This window comes from Ctenopharyngodon idella, chromosome 18 (genome assembly GCF_019924925.1).
Source record: "Ctenopharyngodon idella isolate HZGC_01 chromosome 18, HZGC01, whole genome shotgun sequence".
NCBI classification, from domain to species: domain Eukaryota; kingdom Metazoa; phylum Chordata; class Actinopteri; order Cypriniformes; family Xenocyprididae; genus Ctenopharyngodon; species Ctenopharyngodon idella.
In genome coordinates, this window is record NC_067237.1 from 14,531,758 (window position 1) to 14,547,996 (window position 16,239).

A 16,239-nucleotide genomic window follows, 5' to 3' on the forward strand; every position below is an offset into this window, starting at 1 on the left:
AGCGGCAACAGGTTCGATTCCCAGGGAATGCATGAACTGATATAATATATACCTTTAATGCAATGTAAGTCTCTCTGGATAAAAGCATCTGCCAAATGCATTAACGTAAATATGGTGAATTATGGATCTGTGAGGGTCTGTGTGCCACAGCATCGGTGAGTGAGATGGAGCACTGCAGGGAATCCCACCGGAAAATCCCAGCATGAGCAGAGAGAGCAGAGAACTAGCAGCTCAAACTGGGTCCCGCTAATGTATTTCTAAAAGCAATAAAAGTACAAATCTATGAAACTTGTTTCCGCTACAAAATAAAAAAAAGGTAATTGTGACTTTTTATCTCACAATTCTGACTTTTTTTCTAAAAGTCTAAATTTGGTCAGAATTGTGAGAAAAGTCACAATTACCTTTTTTATTCTTTTATTCTGTGGTGGAAATGAGCTTCTGTATAAATCTCATGTGCTTTCAGACAGACATGAGAAGTAGCTTGTTGGAAACATCACTTAAAATAAACAGAAGCTGTAGCGTTTGGTTTAATTTGAAGTGAACACATTTTCAGCAGCTTATGCTCCTCCTTTTACTAATGTTTTGTTAAAAATTGTCTTCACCTTTCTCAAGCCCTGATTTGCAGTGTGTTTGTGGATGGTGGTGTTAGTGTTTCTGTGGAGCTCCTGGCGATGAAGTGTGTGAGATATCAGGGGTCTGAAAGCGCGTCTCCGAGGGCCGATGTGAACCCGGAGTCTGTCTGCGGCAGGAAAACATAATGGGATTTCAACACGCTGTTAGTTCCGCCCATCAACGCCTGCTTCTCACATTCAGCTGTATTTATCACTGTGCTGCTCGCTGTAGGTTCACATGCTTTACACAGTATAATGATGGGAATCTAGTTTCACTCATTTGAAATTAAAATGATGCCGCAAGCATTTCCTCTTAAACTGTTACAGTTTCAGAAGGGATCGTGGTTTTTCTGCTCTGTGCTTCTGAGGTTTTCTGAGTGGATTTTAATTGCACTGTTGTATAGTTGCCAGAGTGTTTCCAGGTCGATGCTATATGGTTACCAGGGTGTTGCTATGTGGTTTTAAGGGTGTTCTGAGTGGTTGTCAGGGTGCTGTTAGGGTGTTCTGGGTGGTTGCCATTGTGTTGCTATGGGTTTGCTAGGGTGTTGTGGATGGTTGCCAGGTTAGGGCTTTGCGGTTAGGGTGTACTGAGTGGTTGCCAGGGTATTGCTAGGGTGTTCTGGGTGATTGTCAGGCAGGCTATTGCAGTGAGATTGCTACGATTTCTGAGTGGTTGTTTGGGTGTTCTGGGGGGTTGCCAGGGTGTTTCTGTGGGGTTTCTAGGGTGTTGTGGATGGTTGCCAGGGTATTCCTATGAGATTTCTAGAATGTCCTGAGTGGTTGCCAGGGTGTTCTTGGTGGTTTCCAGGGTGTTGCTATGGGGTTGCTAGGGTGTTGTGGATGGTTGCCAGGGTGTTGCTATGTCATTTCTAGTGTGTTCTGGTTGGGTTAAAGGGTGTTGCTATGTGGTTGATAAGGTGTTATGAGTGGTTGCTAACTTGCTAGTGTGTTCTGGATGGTTGCCATGGTGTTGCCTTTGGTGTTCTGGGTGGTTGCCATAGTGTTGCTATGAGTTTGCCAGGGTGTTGCTATGTGGTTAGGGTGTACTGAGTGGTTGCCAGGGTGTTGCTAGGATGTTCTGGGTGGTTGTCACAATGTTGCTGTGTGGTTGTTAGGATGTTCTGAGTGGTTGCCAGAGTTTTGCTAGGGTGTTCTGGGTGGTTGCAATAGTGTTGCTATATGTTTGCTTGGGTATTGTGGATGGGTGTTGCTATGTGGTTAGGGTGTTCTGAGTGGTTGCCAGGGTGTTGATAGGATGTTCTGAGTAGTTGCCAGGGTGTTGCTAGGGTGTTCTGGGTGGTTGTCATGGTGTTGCTGTGTGGTTGTTAAGGTGTTCTGAGTGGTTGTCTGGGTGTCGTTGTGAGTTTTTAGGGTGTTCTGAGTGGTTTCCAGGGTTGTTGCTAGGGTGTTCTGGGTGGTTGTCAAGGTGTCGCTGTGTGGTTGCTAGGGTGTTCTGATTGATTTCTACTTCTCTCTTTTGACCAGTATTGTTCCTCTTATCTGAGTGATTCTGTCTCATTTAACAGTCGGTTGATTTGACGGTTTACAGAAGCGTCTCAGGAGAAGCGGAGGTCAGCGGTCTCGTCCTGCCTGTTAAAGTCATGGCGATTGGCCCTTATCTTCCACAGGCACACGCAGAAGCGTTCCGACTGCTGTGTGTCTGTGATCAGTTTCCCAGATGTACACAGAAGCTGTTTTCTGTGCGTCCCAAACCTCTTCAGAACATGTCACACACACATACACACTCACAGGTCCATCAGGTGTGTTCACAGAGATCGCCTTAAGCCAGGAACACACCAAGCCTGACGGCGACAAATTAGTGGCGACGAAAGCAGACTGCGGGGTTGGCTCACGTCGGCGGCGTCTGTGTCCAAAGTTGGCCTGACACACCAAACCGACTGTCGACAGCCGATGGCCAAGTAGCACGTCCGTTCTGCGCCTGCGTAAGAAGAAATGCCTTTCCGTACCAGCAGGTGGCAGTAGCTGAACAGCCAATCAGAATGATCAGATGGCCCGACGGACCGACGAGCTCCGACGCCAATTCAACATGTCAAAATGGCCGGAAGAAAGCCAGTGAGGACCAACTTCAGCCGACTGTGCACTGAGAAAACTTGCTTTTTCGAACAAAAACTGCCCGACGGCCAACCGTTGGCTTGGTGTGTTCCTGCCTTAATGTGAATGAACTGATTTGTAATTGAGCTCTGATTATGGGCTATATTTTTATATTTTTTCCCACTTCATCTCTCAATCTCTCCCAGTCTCTCTCTCTCTCTCTCTCTCTCTCTCTCTCTCTCCCTCCACTGTTCCTCCTCCTCCAGCAGCTCAGCTTTCACATGTGTGTGTCGCTCAGAGAGACACTGGCTGCACAGGAGCCGCAGCGGCTCATGTGATCTGTGCTCTGGGAGGACGACACACCGTCTGTGTGCGTGTGTGTGTCATGATGCTGTCTGCTGTCGCTCCGCTGCTGCTCGTCTGTCTGCAGATGCGTGTCCTGGGGAAGCCGTGGTCGCAGGTCTGTGTGTTTTCATGTTTGCTTTGATGACACACGTCTGTCCGTGTGCTTCAGAGTTTCAGAGAAACTCCGCTTTCTGGGAGTCTCTAAGGGAATTTACTTCCTACATTTACATTTATACAAACATGGATTTTTTTAAAGATCTTTCTCTTTAAGATTGTTTTACCTTGTTTGAGCTGGACAATTATCAGTCTTATTTTAGAGCTGAGCACTAAAAATTTTTATATTATGCAAAAATATTATTCAAATTGTTTTAAGGGGTGTTTGTTAGGCATAGATGTTTTAGACCACATTAATTTTGATTAAAATAAATGTGCAAAACAGATGAACACTAAACGACTTCACATTAAATCAGAATTTACAGTCTGAATCTGTTTTATGAGCTTTGAAGAAGTTTTGAAGTATTGAATATGTTTTCACTCTGATTCATTCATTTGATATGAATCATCTGATTTTTTGACTCGAGTCCATCAGAATCCATCAATAAAAATACAAAGTAATTATAGATGAATCACCTTTCATTTCATTATTCACTAAATTATACAGGCATGATCACATGATTATTTAAAATATGAAGAATTTTTCACTGAATTTCCAGCAAAAATACTCATTTTGTGGTATAAATCACTCAGTTCTACTTCAGATTAATCTTTTACGCGTCATCCAGCTTTTTGCTGTTCATTAGCACAGAATGTGTGTTTAAAGAGTGTCCTTGAGAGGGATTCTGTCTGCTTGGGTGTGAATAATCCGCACAGATGGTTTCTGAGGCCACGTTCACTTCCTACAGTACTTCCCCTCCCATCATTAACATGTCAAATGCTGCAGATACGACACCGCAGAGACCGTTTAAATGTCATCGCCCGGCTTTTTTAATAACAGGATCCTGAGAGATGAAAGAAGGAGAGCCTGTCACAGCGGTTCAGTGCCGTGTTTTTGTGCCAGCTGTGAGAAACCCAGTGCCACCGCTGGCTATTTCAGCGCACTTTATGGCCGGCCACTGTGTGTTTACACTCATAACCTCGACCTCAGCGCTCGTTTCCGCAGACAGACGGACGTTTCCCTCGTGCTGATGCCAGTGCTCAGATGAGCTGTAAATCACAGCCAATGCAGGATTTATGTCTTTAACATCCTATATTTCTGTTAACAGGTGAATATCATGATCTCTTATTTTTATGCTCACACTGATGTCAAACATACTGAACGTTTTTACGTTTGTTCTTCTGTCTTTGCGTGTTGTGAATGTATTTTTGCGTCGCAGACCGGTTGTCAGCTGTTTACTGAGTCTGAAGGTAATTAAAGTGGCTCCACTGCTGGAGTTAACCGTGGTAAAACAGTGGCTGTTATCTTGCCCATTATGAGCCTGCGGTTACACTTTTAAAAGCCCCACAGTGCATTTCTGCGTTTGGAGGACACATGCTGCTGCTCTCGTCCTCCACATGGGGTCCATATGAACTCTTGCAGGAATGTGTCTCGCTGTCAGACACACAGACAATTACAGACACAGTCTGTTTAGACTGGAGTGCTGCTGTAAAATATTCTTTATATATGTTCTAATCATATATATTCTCTGTGCCGTGCTGTCGGTTTCCACAGACACAAATATGAGTGTTATATGAGCTATAGTGTCTAAATACTTTTTTTTTTATATATATTTAGGGGTTCAAGCGTGTAGTGCCTAAAAACGTGAAACTTGGTCAGATGGTAGTAGCCTTGCCCGCTACTCAGATACCCGGACTGGTCCAAATCGGTCAATAGGTGGCGCTACAGCGATCAACAACGCAAAACTGCTCATAACTCCTAGACTTTTTGTCGTAGAAAATGGCTATTTGTGCAATTTTTTCAAAACTTGACATGCATCATCTAGAAACACTCATGGCAAAAAGTTATCAAAAGAATTTCGATTAGCAATTCAGGTTCGCAACAGGATGCCAAAATGTTTGAAGTAGGCAGCTGACTTTACTAAAATGGTTATATCTCTTGATTGCAATGAGATATTTTCACCGAACATGGTACACGTGTGTACAAGCTCAGTCCGAGGTCACAGTAAAAAAATTGTAGCGTTTGGCCACTTGGTGGCACTGTAATAGAAAAAAACATGAAAACCACTACATCAACACAACAGTTAGTCTGATTGACTTGAAAATTGGCATGCACTGTTGATGATGGTAAAGCGATTGTCCACTTGGTGGTGCTTTAACAGGGAAAAAACATGAAAATGGCTATAATTACGCAACCGTTAATCCGACTGACTTGAAAATGGGCATACAGTGTCTTGGTCGAAGGTGCCATGAATGTCTATGAGCACTCTCAAAAAACATGGCCGCCATTGGCCTATGAAATTTGAGAACCTGTTAGACCAGGTTAACGGAGGCTGATCAAAACGAAACTTGGTGGGCCTGTTTGACTCTTGACTCTAGCAGTCTGTGTGAAGTATGCAAGAAATCAGCCACTGGGTGGTGCTAAGTATCACACATAAACTATATTCATAGTATATGTTGAATCTCCTCATTCTCAAAACTTTGCCTGAAGGTCCTAGGTATTTCACTCAACCTCAAACCCACTGCAGTATAATTCTCTAGATTTTTTAGGTCAGTAATTATCAAAAACTTTACCATTTGGATAGCCATAACAGGATCATTAAGAAAATGGCCAACTCCAAACATACCCAAAAGTCTATAAATCCTAAATGGTTTCATGTTGGCCTAGACCCTAACACCATAGATGACATAAAGGTCTTAATACACTTGAACCCCAATAAATGCTGCTTGCAGCTATATTTTGTTTTAAGTTTGGTTAGGATTAGTTTTAGTAATTTTGTTGTTTTTGTCATATTTTTATTTATTTTTTACAAATGTCTATATAGTTTTTATTAAATGTTAATTTTTTCACACAATCTCTCGTCTATGTAGGCCTCTATCGTCGCTGTAGCTTGCATGCGTTCTGGTCTGTTCCGTTTATGCAGTTCTTCTTTGACTACCTTGTGAATCAACGCCGCTAGGGCACGGTTGCCACCTTGTGTATAAACTAATTACTGCAAAAACAATAGTATACAGTATACTTTGGGCTTAAGCATAAACGAGAACTGACCATGAAAAACTGAAACACAGGGTAAAAGGAAGCTGAAACTAATTGGTAACAATGGAGACAAACGAGGACAAAATCAGTAACCAATGAAGCCGAAACTAAACAGAGCAGGGAAACAGGAACAAACGGAAACAAAACAGAATGTCAAAACAAGAGTCCATGAAACTAAAAACCTAACATATTTAAAATGATACAAATATTAAAACAAATAATTCATATTATTTTCAATAAATACAATAATTAAGTTAAAAACTGAGTAAAGGTATTAAAAATCCAATGCATGGAAGGCAGGTTAGTGCCATCTAGTGGGAGAAATAAAGAAAATTGAATATAATACCATGGTGTAACCACTATATCTATCTATCTATCTATCTATCTATCTATTTATCTCTCTCTCTCTCTCTCTATATATATATATATATATATATATATATATATATAGTAGGCTGTATTCCCTAGTTGCTTATAAGAGTATTTTCAGACATAATTACTTACTTTTATTAAGTTTTGCTTTTGGATGTATATTTACACATCACAGGCCAAGTCATCATTGCTGATTTGTAGGTTGTACCCAAAAAAACCTTATTTTTTCTGTGTTTTTAAAGCCATATAAAGCCTTTTTTTTAATCATGTGTACCATTTGTTTATGTGCCACAAAAGTTTCATTCCGATAAAATTTTTTTTTTTTTTTTTTTTTAATTCTAAACGTAAAATTTTTTGGTCTAAAAAGAAGGTTAATAAATTTCAGATCAATGCTTAATTATATTGTACCTCTTCATGCATCAGTCATAATGAACTGAATTTATAATGATGCCATGATATCACCATTCTCGATTATTGCTTTCATAAATGTACGACACACACTGTGATGTTTCACGGCCGTCGCCAGATAAAGTGATCTGTGAGCTCCTCGTGTCTGTTTGTTGGCTCTGTGAGGGAAACGCTGTGCTGGATGGAAAGTGTCGATTGAAAGGCTTCCAACCTGTCCATAAGCTCCTGGCTCCTGCAGCCCAGTGCATCGTGGGAACTCGTGCAGTTGGTGCAGAGAAGAGGAGGCTCAGCGCAGCAGATGTCGTATTTCATCTGATTGTATTTATTACATGACTGCAGAAAGAAGACTTTCGGACACTAACAACTGCATTTATTTATTACAGAAGTTAGAATGTGAATTTGCAGTATAAACAAGATCCAGGTGAATGTGAGAATGTTGATCACACACACACACACACACACACACACACTACAAAGAGCTGCTTTGTTTGAATCTCCCATAGTAATTGTGATGGTTCAGTCAAGGGATTGAAACATCAATAAATTCAGAATGATTTCAGAGAGCGTGTGATTCATCGAGGGCCTTCGTTTTGCACAAATGTGTGTGTTCTTTCTGTGTGAAGGTGCTTTTGTTTGAATTCGCCCATTATGGAGTGTAAAATATCCCAGGCCGCCTGTAACTGTAGCCGTCGGGTCAGTCCGACTGCGTCTTTCCTGCTGCCAGCTTCATTCTCGCTGGTGAACCACAAACTCGAGCCGCCCAGTCGGTTCAAAGAGCTTTTACTGTAGATGGACTTCAGAGAGGATATTACATATCAGACGAGACGCTGATCCCGTCACATTTACATTCAGTCTGAAACTCTAGAGGTTTGGTGTTTCAGGGCCGTCATGCGTCCAGCTGTCATGTCTGCAGCGCTGCATCTGTTTGACCCGCGGCATTTCCGCATAATGGAAATGGATGATGTTTACATGCAGAAAAAAATTCTCAAATCTTCACTATCATCTCAGAGCAGAAGCTGATGTGAAGAGCTCCACCTGTGGTGGGAACTAGGGAGAATCTGCTTCGTATATCCGCTAAAAATCACCAAAACACCATCAGCTGTCGTTCAGCAGCGAGTCTGAAGGGAATTTTAGGAATGTTGAAATCCGTGTTTTGGTGTTTCTCCGGGTGCCAAACAGGCCGGATGTCCTACAGAGAGAGACAGAGAGAACAGCTCTGGGAACGACATGACCTGGATTCAGGTCTGATGCTTCCTTCAGGTCCTCCTGGGAAATTCCTACTTACACGTCTGAATGTCATTACCATCATTTGTATTTTGTGTCCGAAGGGATTTTGGTTAGACTAAATAGACGTTTTAATGATAACTATTGCAATAACTATAATAACAATAATGATAACTCAAACAATAAATATAATGATAACTTTAACGATAACTATATTTGCATCTAGACCAAGAATGATAACTATATCTATAATGATAAATATAACGATAACTATAATAGTAGCTATATTTGTGTTCAGACCAAGAATGGTAAGTACAACCATAATGATAACTGTAACGATAACTATATTTGCGTCCAGACCAAGAATGATAACTTTAAAGATAACTATATTTGCACCCAGACCAAGAATAACAATAACTATAACAATAACTATAACGATAACTATAACGATAAGTATATTTGCGTCCAGACCAAGAATGTTCACTAATTGACAAACCCTTTTTTCCTCCAGTCTCCACTGACCGCTGTGTGTTTTGTGTGATTCTTTGATTGTAAATCTGTAATGGTGAGTTTGGCACCGGTCTGGACAGGACAGCCGTTGTTCTGGAGAGCTGGATGGGGTTTGACAGCAGGTCAGATGCTGAGATGACCACTGGCTCTGGCTTCAGCAAGGGATTATGGGTGTTTGTGTCCGTACCTCCCACTGGTTCACGGTCTCCGAACTCTTTCTCTTTTCCTCATTTGTTCCTCTCCTGTCGTTTTCTGTCTTTTCACTCCCGTCTTTCTGCACATGTTCACTAAACCCTGGATTTATGGAGCGCTGAAAAGAGAAATATATTCCCTGTCTCCAGCGCTGATGTCTGATTAACGGTCGTTTCCGCCCACATCAATGTTGCATCATGAAAACAGACGTACAATGTTCAGAAGAGATCAAGCTGTTTAAACCATCAGCCAAATAAACTGATCACGTGACAACATCTTCATCACTGCAGGTGTCCACCCGCGTCTTACACACATGCTACTGACCTTAGTGCAGCAGAGGTCACGTGTGTGTGTGTGTTTATTAGAGGTCATTGACGTCTCCTGTGTTTCTCTGTGCAGAGCGCCGGCTGCGACGACCTCTTGGGTTCTGGAAAGGTGCCTGATAAATGCGGCGTGTGCGGAGGGGACAACAGCGCATGTAAGCTCGTCTCGGGCCTGTTTCAACACAGCCTGTCCAAAGTAGGCTACCACAAGATCGTGGAGATTCCGCCGGGAGCCACAAAAATAAACGTCACGGAGATGGTGAAGAGCAGGAACTATCTGGGTGAGTAAATGCCAGTTCACTGCAAGAGCAATAACTGTAATGATAACTATAGCAATAACTATAATGATAACTATAACGAAAACTATACTACAATATAACTACAAACTAAACTATAGTAAAAAATATAATAACTATAACGATAACTATAGCAATTACAATAACAATAACTACAATAACTGTAACAATGACTATAGTGATAACTATGATGAAAACTATACTGTTAACTATAACGATAACTTAAACTAACAAAAACTAATGATAACTACAACTAAAACTATAACGAAAACAATACCGAAAACTATAACGATAACTATATCACAACAGCTAAAACTATAATTATAACTATAATGATAAATATAGCGATTATCATAACAATAACTATAATAATTGTAACAATAACTATAGCGTTAACTATAACAATAACTATAAATCTATACTGACAACTATAATGATATCTTTAACAAAAACTAAACTAAAACTATAACGAAAACTACAACGATAACTATAACGATAACAACAACTGAAACTGTAATGATAACTTTAATGATAACTATTGCGATTATCACGATAACTATAATAACTAACAATAACTATAGTGATAACTATAACTAAAATAGAACAAAAAATATAATGATAACTATAACAGTAACTATATCGATTAAAGTAACAATGACTATAGCGATAACTATAATGATAACTATATCACAACATCTAAAACTATAATGATAACTATAACAATAAATATTGCGATTATTGAAACTATAACAATAATAACTAACAATAACTATAGCGATAACTATAACGATAATTATAACGATAACTATAAATAAAACTATAACAAAAAATATAAGTACAACTAACTTTATTGTTTACAATAACTATAATAATAACTATAGCGATAACTATAATGATAACTTTTACTAAAACTATAACGAAAACTAACTATAGCAATAACTATAATGATAACTGTAACGAAAACTATACTGATAACTATAACGATATCTAAAACTATGATAACTTCAACTAAAACTATAATGAAAACTATAATGAAAAATATACTTATAACTATAACAATAACTTTAACAAAAACTACAACTAAAACTATAATGAAAACTATACCGAAAACTAACGATAACTATAACGATAACAACTGAAACGGTAAAAACTTTAACGATAACTATAGCAATTGTTATAATAACTATAATAACTAACAATAACTATAGCGATAACTATACTGATAACTATAATGATAACTATAACTAAAACTATAATGAAAAATATAATAACTATAACGATAACTATAGCGATTACTATAACAATAACTATAATAATTGTAACAATGACTATAACAAACTATAACGATAACTGTCACAACAGCTAAAACTATAAAAACTATAACGATAAATATAGTGATTATTATAACGATAACTATAATTAACAATAACTATAGCAATAGCTATAGCGATAATTATAACGATAACTATAAATAAAACTAACAACAAATCTATACTTACAACAATAACGATAACATTATCAAAAACTACAACAAAAACTACAAAGAAAACTATACCGAAAACTATAACGATAACAACAACTGAAACTGTAATGATAACTTTAACGATAACTATAGCAATTATCACGATAACTATAATAACTAACAATAACTATAGCAATAGCTATACTGAAAAATATAACTAAAACTATAACTATAAATATAATGACAGTACTATATAACTATAACAGTAATTATATCGATTAAAATAACAATAACTATAGAGAACTATAATAACTAACAAAAACTATACTAACTAAAACTATAACAAAAACGATAACGATAACCACAACTAAAACTATAATGAAAACTATATTGGCATTCAAACCAACACACAGAATCGATCTCTAAGCGCTGCAGTTTTGTCGTCTGTCTATTTAAATGCTCAAGCTCTTTAAAGCAGGATGGATTCTGATTGGCTGTCAATGTTTTTATTGTTAAGCAGCTGGAAAAAATCGCTCTGAAAGTGTTATCAGAGATATTGTTCCTCTGTGTCATTATCGTTATAGGTGTGCTGTGGACTTCACTATTCTCGTAGAGTTTTTATTAAAACATTATTGTTATAGTCATGGTTATATTTATCATTTGTGGTGTAAACAGCCATTAACTTCCAACGCCTCATAACCAGCCTTCATCACAACATCACATGCTTTCAGTCTCTGTCACATAGCACAGTTTAGCTCCGCCCATAGTGAAATTTAATAAATGTCACACATGTTCTGATTGTCTGTGATTTTGTGGCTTCATGCATTTACTTTTATGAAATAAAAGCATTTTGTAAAGCTCCAAATGTGTCTTAAAAAGTCAAAATAGTGTCTGAAGCAGCTGTTTCAGAGCACTTTAAACATGCGCTTGTTAAATTACTACCCAGCTCAGACTCCGGAAAACTTCTTAATGTGTATTTCTGTCTCTCTGTAAGTGCAGGTCTGTTAGTTAAAGTCCCAGACAGCATGATAGACTGACGCTGAGATAGAACTGAGCCACAGAATGAGTTTTTCTTGTTGCTGTAATGAGCGCCACGCTGCTGCTCAGCGGTTTCACGGCCTCCTTCCTGCGCCTGCGGCTGCGCACATAAACACACTCTCCATCATTCAGCCTTCAGCTCAGCGCTTCTAATTCAACTGTCAGGACTGTGATGGTTTTGCTGCTTGTTTCCAGTAGCTGAACATGGTTTATGTGTCTGCCGTGGTTGTTGTTGAAGATCAGATGTCAGGATTAACTGCGCTTTATTCAATGACAACCTCAGTGGAGGATGGAAAATTCTTTTCTCACAGTGTCCGTTTTTCCCTCTCCTGATTTATGAGCCACAGGATTTAATAAACTTCCCACACAAACGCTCAGAGCAAAGATGAGCCGGCCGATGGCCTCAGGTCACTGAAGGCTTGAGTTTTATTTGCATGTCAGCATGTGTTAGAAGCTCCGTTAGCTGCTGAAGTTCTCTGTCACCAACAATAACTCTGACCAGCTACTGTGTGTGTGTGTGTGTGTGTGTGTGTGTGTGTGTGTGTGTGTGCAGCTCTGCTCAGTCGGTCTGGCCGATCCATTATTAATGGAAACTGGGCCATCGACCGTCCAGGAATGTATGAGGGAGTGGGAACAATGTTCACGTACCGACGGCCCAATGAGATCAGCAGCACCGCCGGAGAGTCGTTCCTGGCAGAGGGACCGACCAATGAAATCGTGGATGTTTATGTGAGTGACACATCAAAACTTGATATCTATTGTTACCACTTTTATTGTAACACATTTTTGGAACCCAACATTATGTTATTGCAATATAATACTGAATTATTAATATAATGTTTAATATCAATATAATTATGTAATATAATTCTGAGTTATTTAGTTATTATTATTACACTAATATTATTATCAATATATTCATATTATTATTTATTAATATTATTATTATTATTACTATTGTTGGTATTATTACTATTATTATTATTATTATTGTGTTAATATTATTATTAATTAATTATTTTTTATTTAAGTATTTTAATAAATTACATTATTAATTAATTATTTATTATTAAATTTACCAATGATTTAATTATTTAATTAATGTATTAATTTTATTAATTAAAATATTTTATTATTAATATTATTATTATTGTGTTCATATTTACATAAATATATTATTTTTATTTAATTACAATTTATTAATTATTATTTTCATTCATTATATTATATATTAATTTTTAGTTTATATTTATATGTAATTTATATGTAATATATAAATTATAAAAGTTATTTTTATATGTAATTTATATATTACATTTATTAATATATTAATTATTTGTTAAAAGTACTAATTTTATTAATTCATTATTTATTGATTTATTAATTAATATTTATTATTTTATTATTATTATTGCATTTATATCATTAATACAAATATAAAATAAATATAAATGCATAAATATATTAATATTATAATTTATTATAATTATTGTATTAATATTATATTAACTTAATATATTAATATTATTATTATTACTATTATGAATATTATTATTATTATTGCATTTTTATATGTACATTTATTCATTTAGCAGACACTTTTTACATAAGTGACTTATTATTGGAGCATTTTTACATGTATATTTATTTATCAGATTTTTGCAGCTTATTTTATATAAGTGACTTTTAACTGCAGAACATCATAAGCAGTGACAGTTCACTCGCCTCATTGAGACACTGAAGTTTAAGCTTTTCAAACATGACAAGAAACTGAAAGTTGTGTGACCATGCAGAAGATCTTCCGGACGTTTAAACGTCTCACCTTGATGCCGTGTGATCCAGTTCATCCTCGGTCTGCAGGAAGACTGCAGCTGCCAGCGGTTTCTAATCATTACTGATGTTTGTCTCTGCTCAGATGATCTTCCAGCAGCCCAATCCAGGAGTCCATTATGAGTTCATCATGCCATCAGAGAACGCTGTCGATGCTCAGCGTCCTAAAGAGAACCAACTGGACAGTGAGTCCATCCAGCAGATCCTAACGGGACACTTGGCGCGCTTTTCTACTGCCTTTTTTCCCTATTATGCATTGACCATGTGAAAATGACAGCATTCTGTTTACTGTATCTTGTGTTGCTCCACAGTAAATGTTGTGAACGGTCAGACAGATTCTGATGCAAACGGCCAGTCGACCCTGGAGAGTCATGAGGGGTCAGGGGTCAAGCATCCCCCTCCCATCCCGGATAATCAGCTTCCTACAGCTCCGCCTTCGACCAGAGTCAGAGAGTATAACTGGAAGCTCAGCGGCAGCACAGACTGCAGCGCCTCCTGTGGCAGAGGTCAGAAACACATCATGACTGAACGCAGAAACACACTGTAAAATGATTAATTCAGTGAGTTTTCTGAAGAAAATCTGCTGTGTGAGAGGCTCATTTTGTAATAAATTTGGTTTGTTGATCACGTGTGCAGGTAGCAGGTACTCAGTGTTCGTCTGTGTCCATCGGGTCACTCACGCGCAGGTGCCGACCGGTCTGTGCGACAGCAGCACCAAACCCAGCGCGCAGGAGGAGCCGTGCAACGTCCAGCCCTGTCCTGCTTTGTGAGTCTCTTCTTCTTCTTTTTTGTGTGTGTTCTGCAAATGTAGATTAGCTCCAGATAGAGTTCTAGTGATCCACAAGACTTGATTGTCTGGTTCAGGTTAGTTTGATCAGGATTTGAAGAACCCTGCAGTAAATGAAGTTGTGTGACAGTCTTATTCTGACATCCAGTGGTGTAAATGCAGCGTTGATTCATGCTGTTATGTCTATAATGATTTAACATAAAGCAAGTTTTAGAGCTGGGTGATATGATTATATATAACGATGAGATACAAGTGATCCTCTGGATTTACATCTAGATATATTGTGTTCATAGTGTTGTCTAGAACAATATCAGTGCAGCAGTGACTCGAACACGATTGAGTGATCAAGACTATTGATTTAAATGTCGAAAGAGATTTACATGTTGGTCAGTTTTGTTCTATTTAGAATTTTAAATATTGTTGGTTTTGTTTCATTTACAGATTTAAATATTGTCGGTTTTGTTCGATTAAGAGATTTAAATATTGTTGGTTTTGTTCGATTACATGATTTAAATTTTGATGGTTTTGTTCGATTAAGAGATTTCAATATTGTTGGTTTTGTTCGATTAGAAGATTTTAATTTTGATGTTTTATTTGATTAGGAGATTTCAATATTGTCGGTTTTGTTCGATTACGAGATTGAAACATTGTCGGTTTTGTTCGATTACGAGATTTAAACTGTCAGTTTTTGTTCGATTACGAGATTTAAACATTGTCGGTTTTGTTCGATTAAGAGATTTAAATATTGTCGGTTTTGTTCGATTATGAGATTTAAATATTGTTGGTTTTGTTTGATTCAGAGATTTAAATATCGTCAATTTTGTTTGATTAAGAGATTTAAATATTGTCGGTTTTGTTTGATTCAGAGATTTAAATATTGTCGGTTTTGTTCGATTAAGAGATTTAAATATCGTCGGTTTTGTTCGATTATGACATTTAAAGATTGTTGATTTTGTTCGATTAAGAGATTTAAAGATTGTCGGTTTTGTTCGATTACGACACTTGAAGATTGTTGATTTTGTTCGATTAAGAGATTTAAAGATTGTCGGTTTTGTTCTATTAAGAGATTTAAAGATTGTCGGTTTTGTTCGATTATGAGATTTAAATATTGTTGGTTTTGTTCGATTAAGAGATTTAAATATCGTTGGTTTTGTTTGATTAAGAGATTTAAATATCGTTGGTTTTGTTTGATTAAGAGATTTAAATATTGTCGGTTTTGTTCGATTACGAGATTTAAAGATTGTTGATTTTGTTCGATTAAGAGATTTAAATATTATTGGTTTTGTTCGATTACATGATTTAAATTTTGACGGTTTTGTTCGATTAAGAGATTTCAATATTGTTGGTTTTGTTCGATTATGAGATTTAAACATTGTCAGTTTTGTTCGATTAAGAGATTTAAATATTGTTGGTTTTGTTTGATTAAGAGATTTAAATATCATCGGTTTTGTTCGATTTATGAGATTTAAATATTGTTGGTTTTGTTTGGTTCAGAGATTTAAATATTGTCAATTTTGTTTGATTAAGAGATTTAAATATCGTCGGTTTTGTTCGATTAAGAGATTTAAAGATTGTTGATTTTGTTCGATTAAGAGATTT

At 37.2% G+C, this 16,239-nt stretch overlaps 1 protein-coding gene across 2 annotated transcripts in view; it reads left to right on the forward strand.

Annotated features, from left to right (window-relative positions):
- Positions 1-16,239, forward strand: part of LOC127500242 (thrombospondin type-1 domain-containing protein 4-like) — a 30,845-nt gene that overhangs the window by 9,722 nt on the left and 4,884 nt on the right. Inside the window, exons 1-6 of one of the 2 annotated variants that reach the window (XM_051871243.1) lie at positions 2,858-3,123; positions 9,304-9,508; positions 12,577-12,752; positions 13,939-14,038; positions 14,165-14,359; positions 14,490-14,619. In XM_051871243.1, the coding sequence (XP_051727203.1) occupies positions 3,049-3,123; positions 9,304-9,508; positions 12,577-12,752; positions 13,939-14,038; positions 14,165-14,359; positions 14,490-14,619 (881 nt within the window). In that variant the 5' untranslated portion in view covers positions 2,858-3,048. Of the gene's footprint in view, positions 1-2,857; positions 3,124-9,303; positions 9,509-12,576; positions 12,753-13,938; positions 14,039-14,164; positions 14,360-14,489; positions 14,620-16,239 lie in introns of those variants that run through there. The other variant, XM_051871242.1, reaches the window with a different exon arrangement.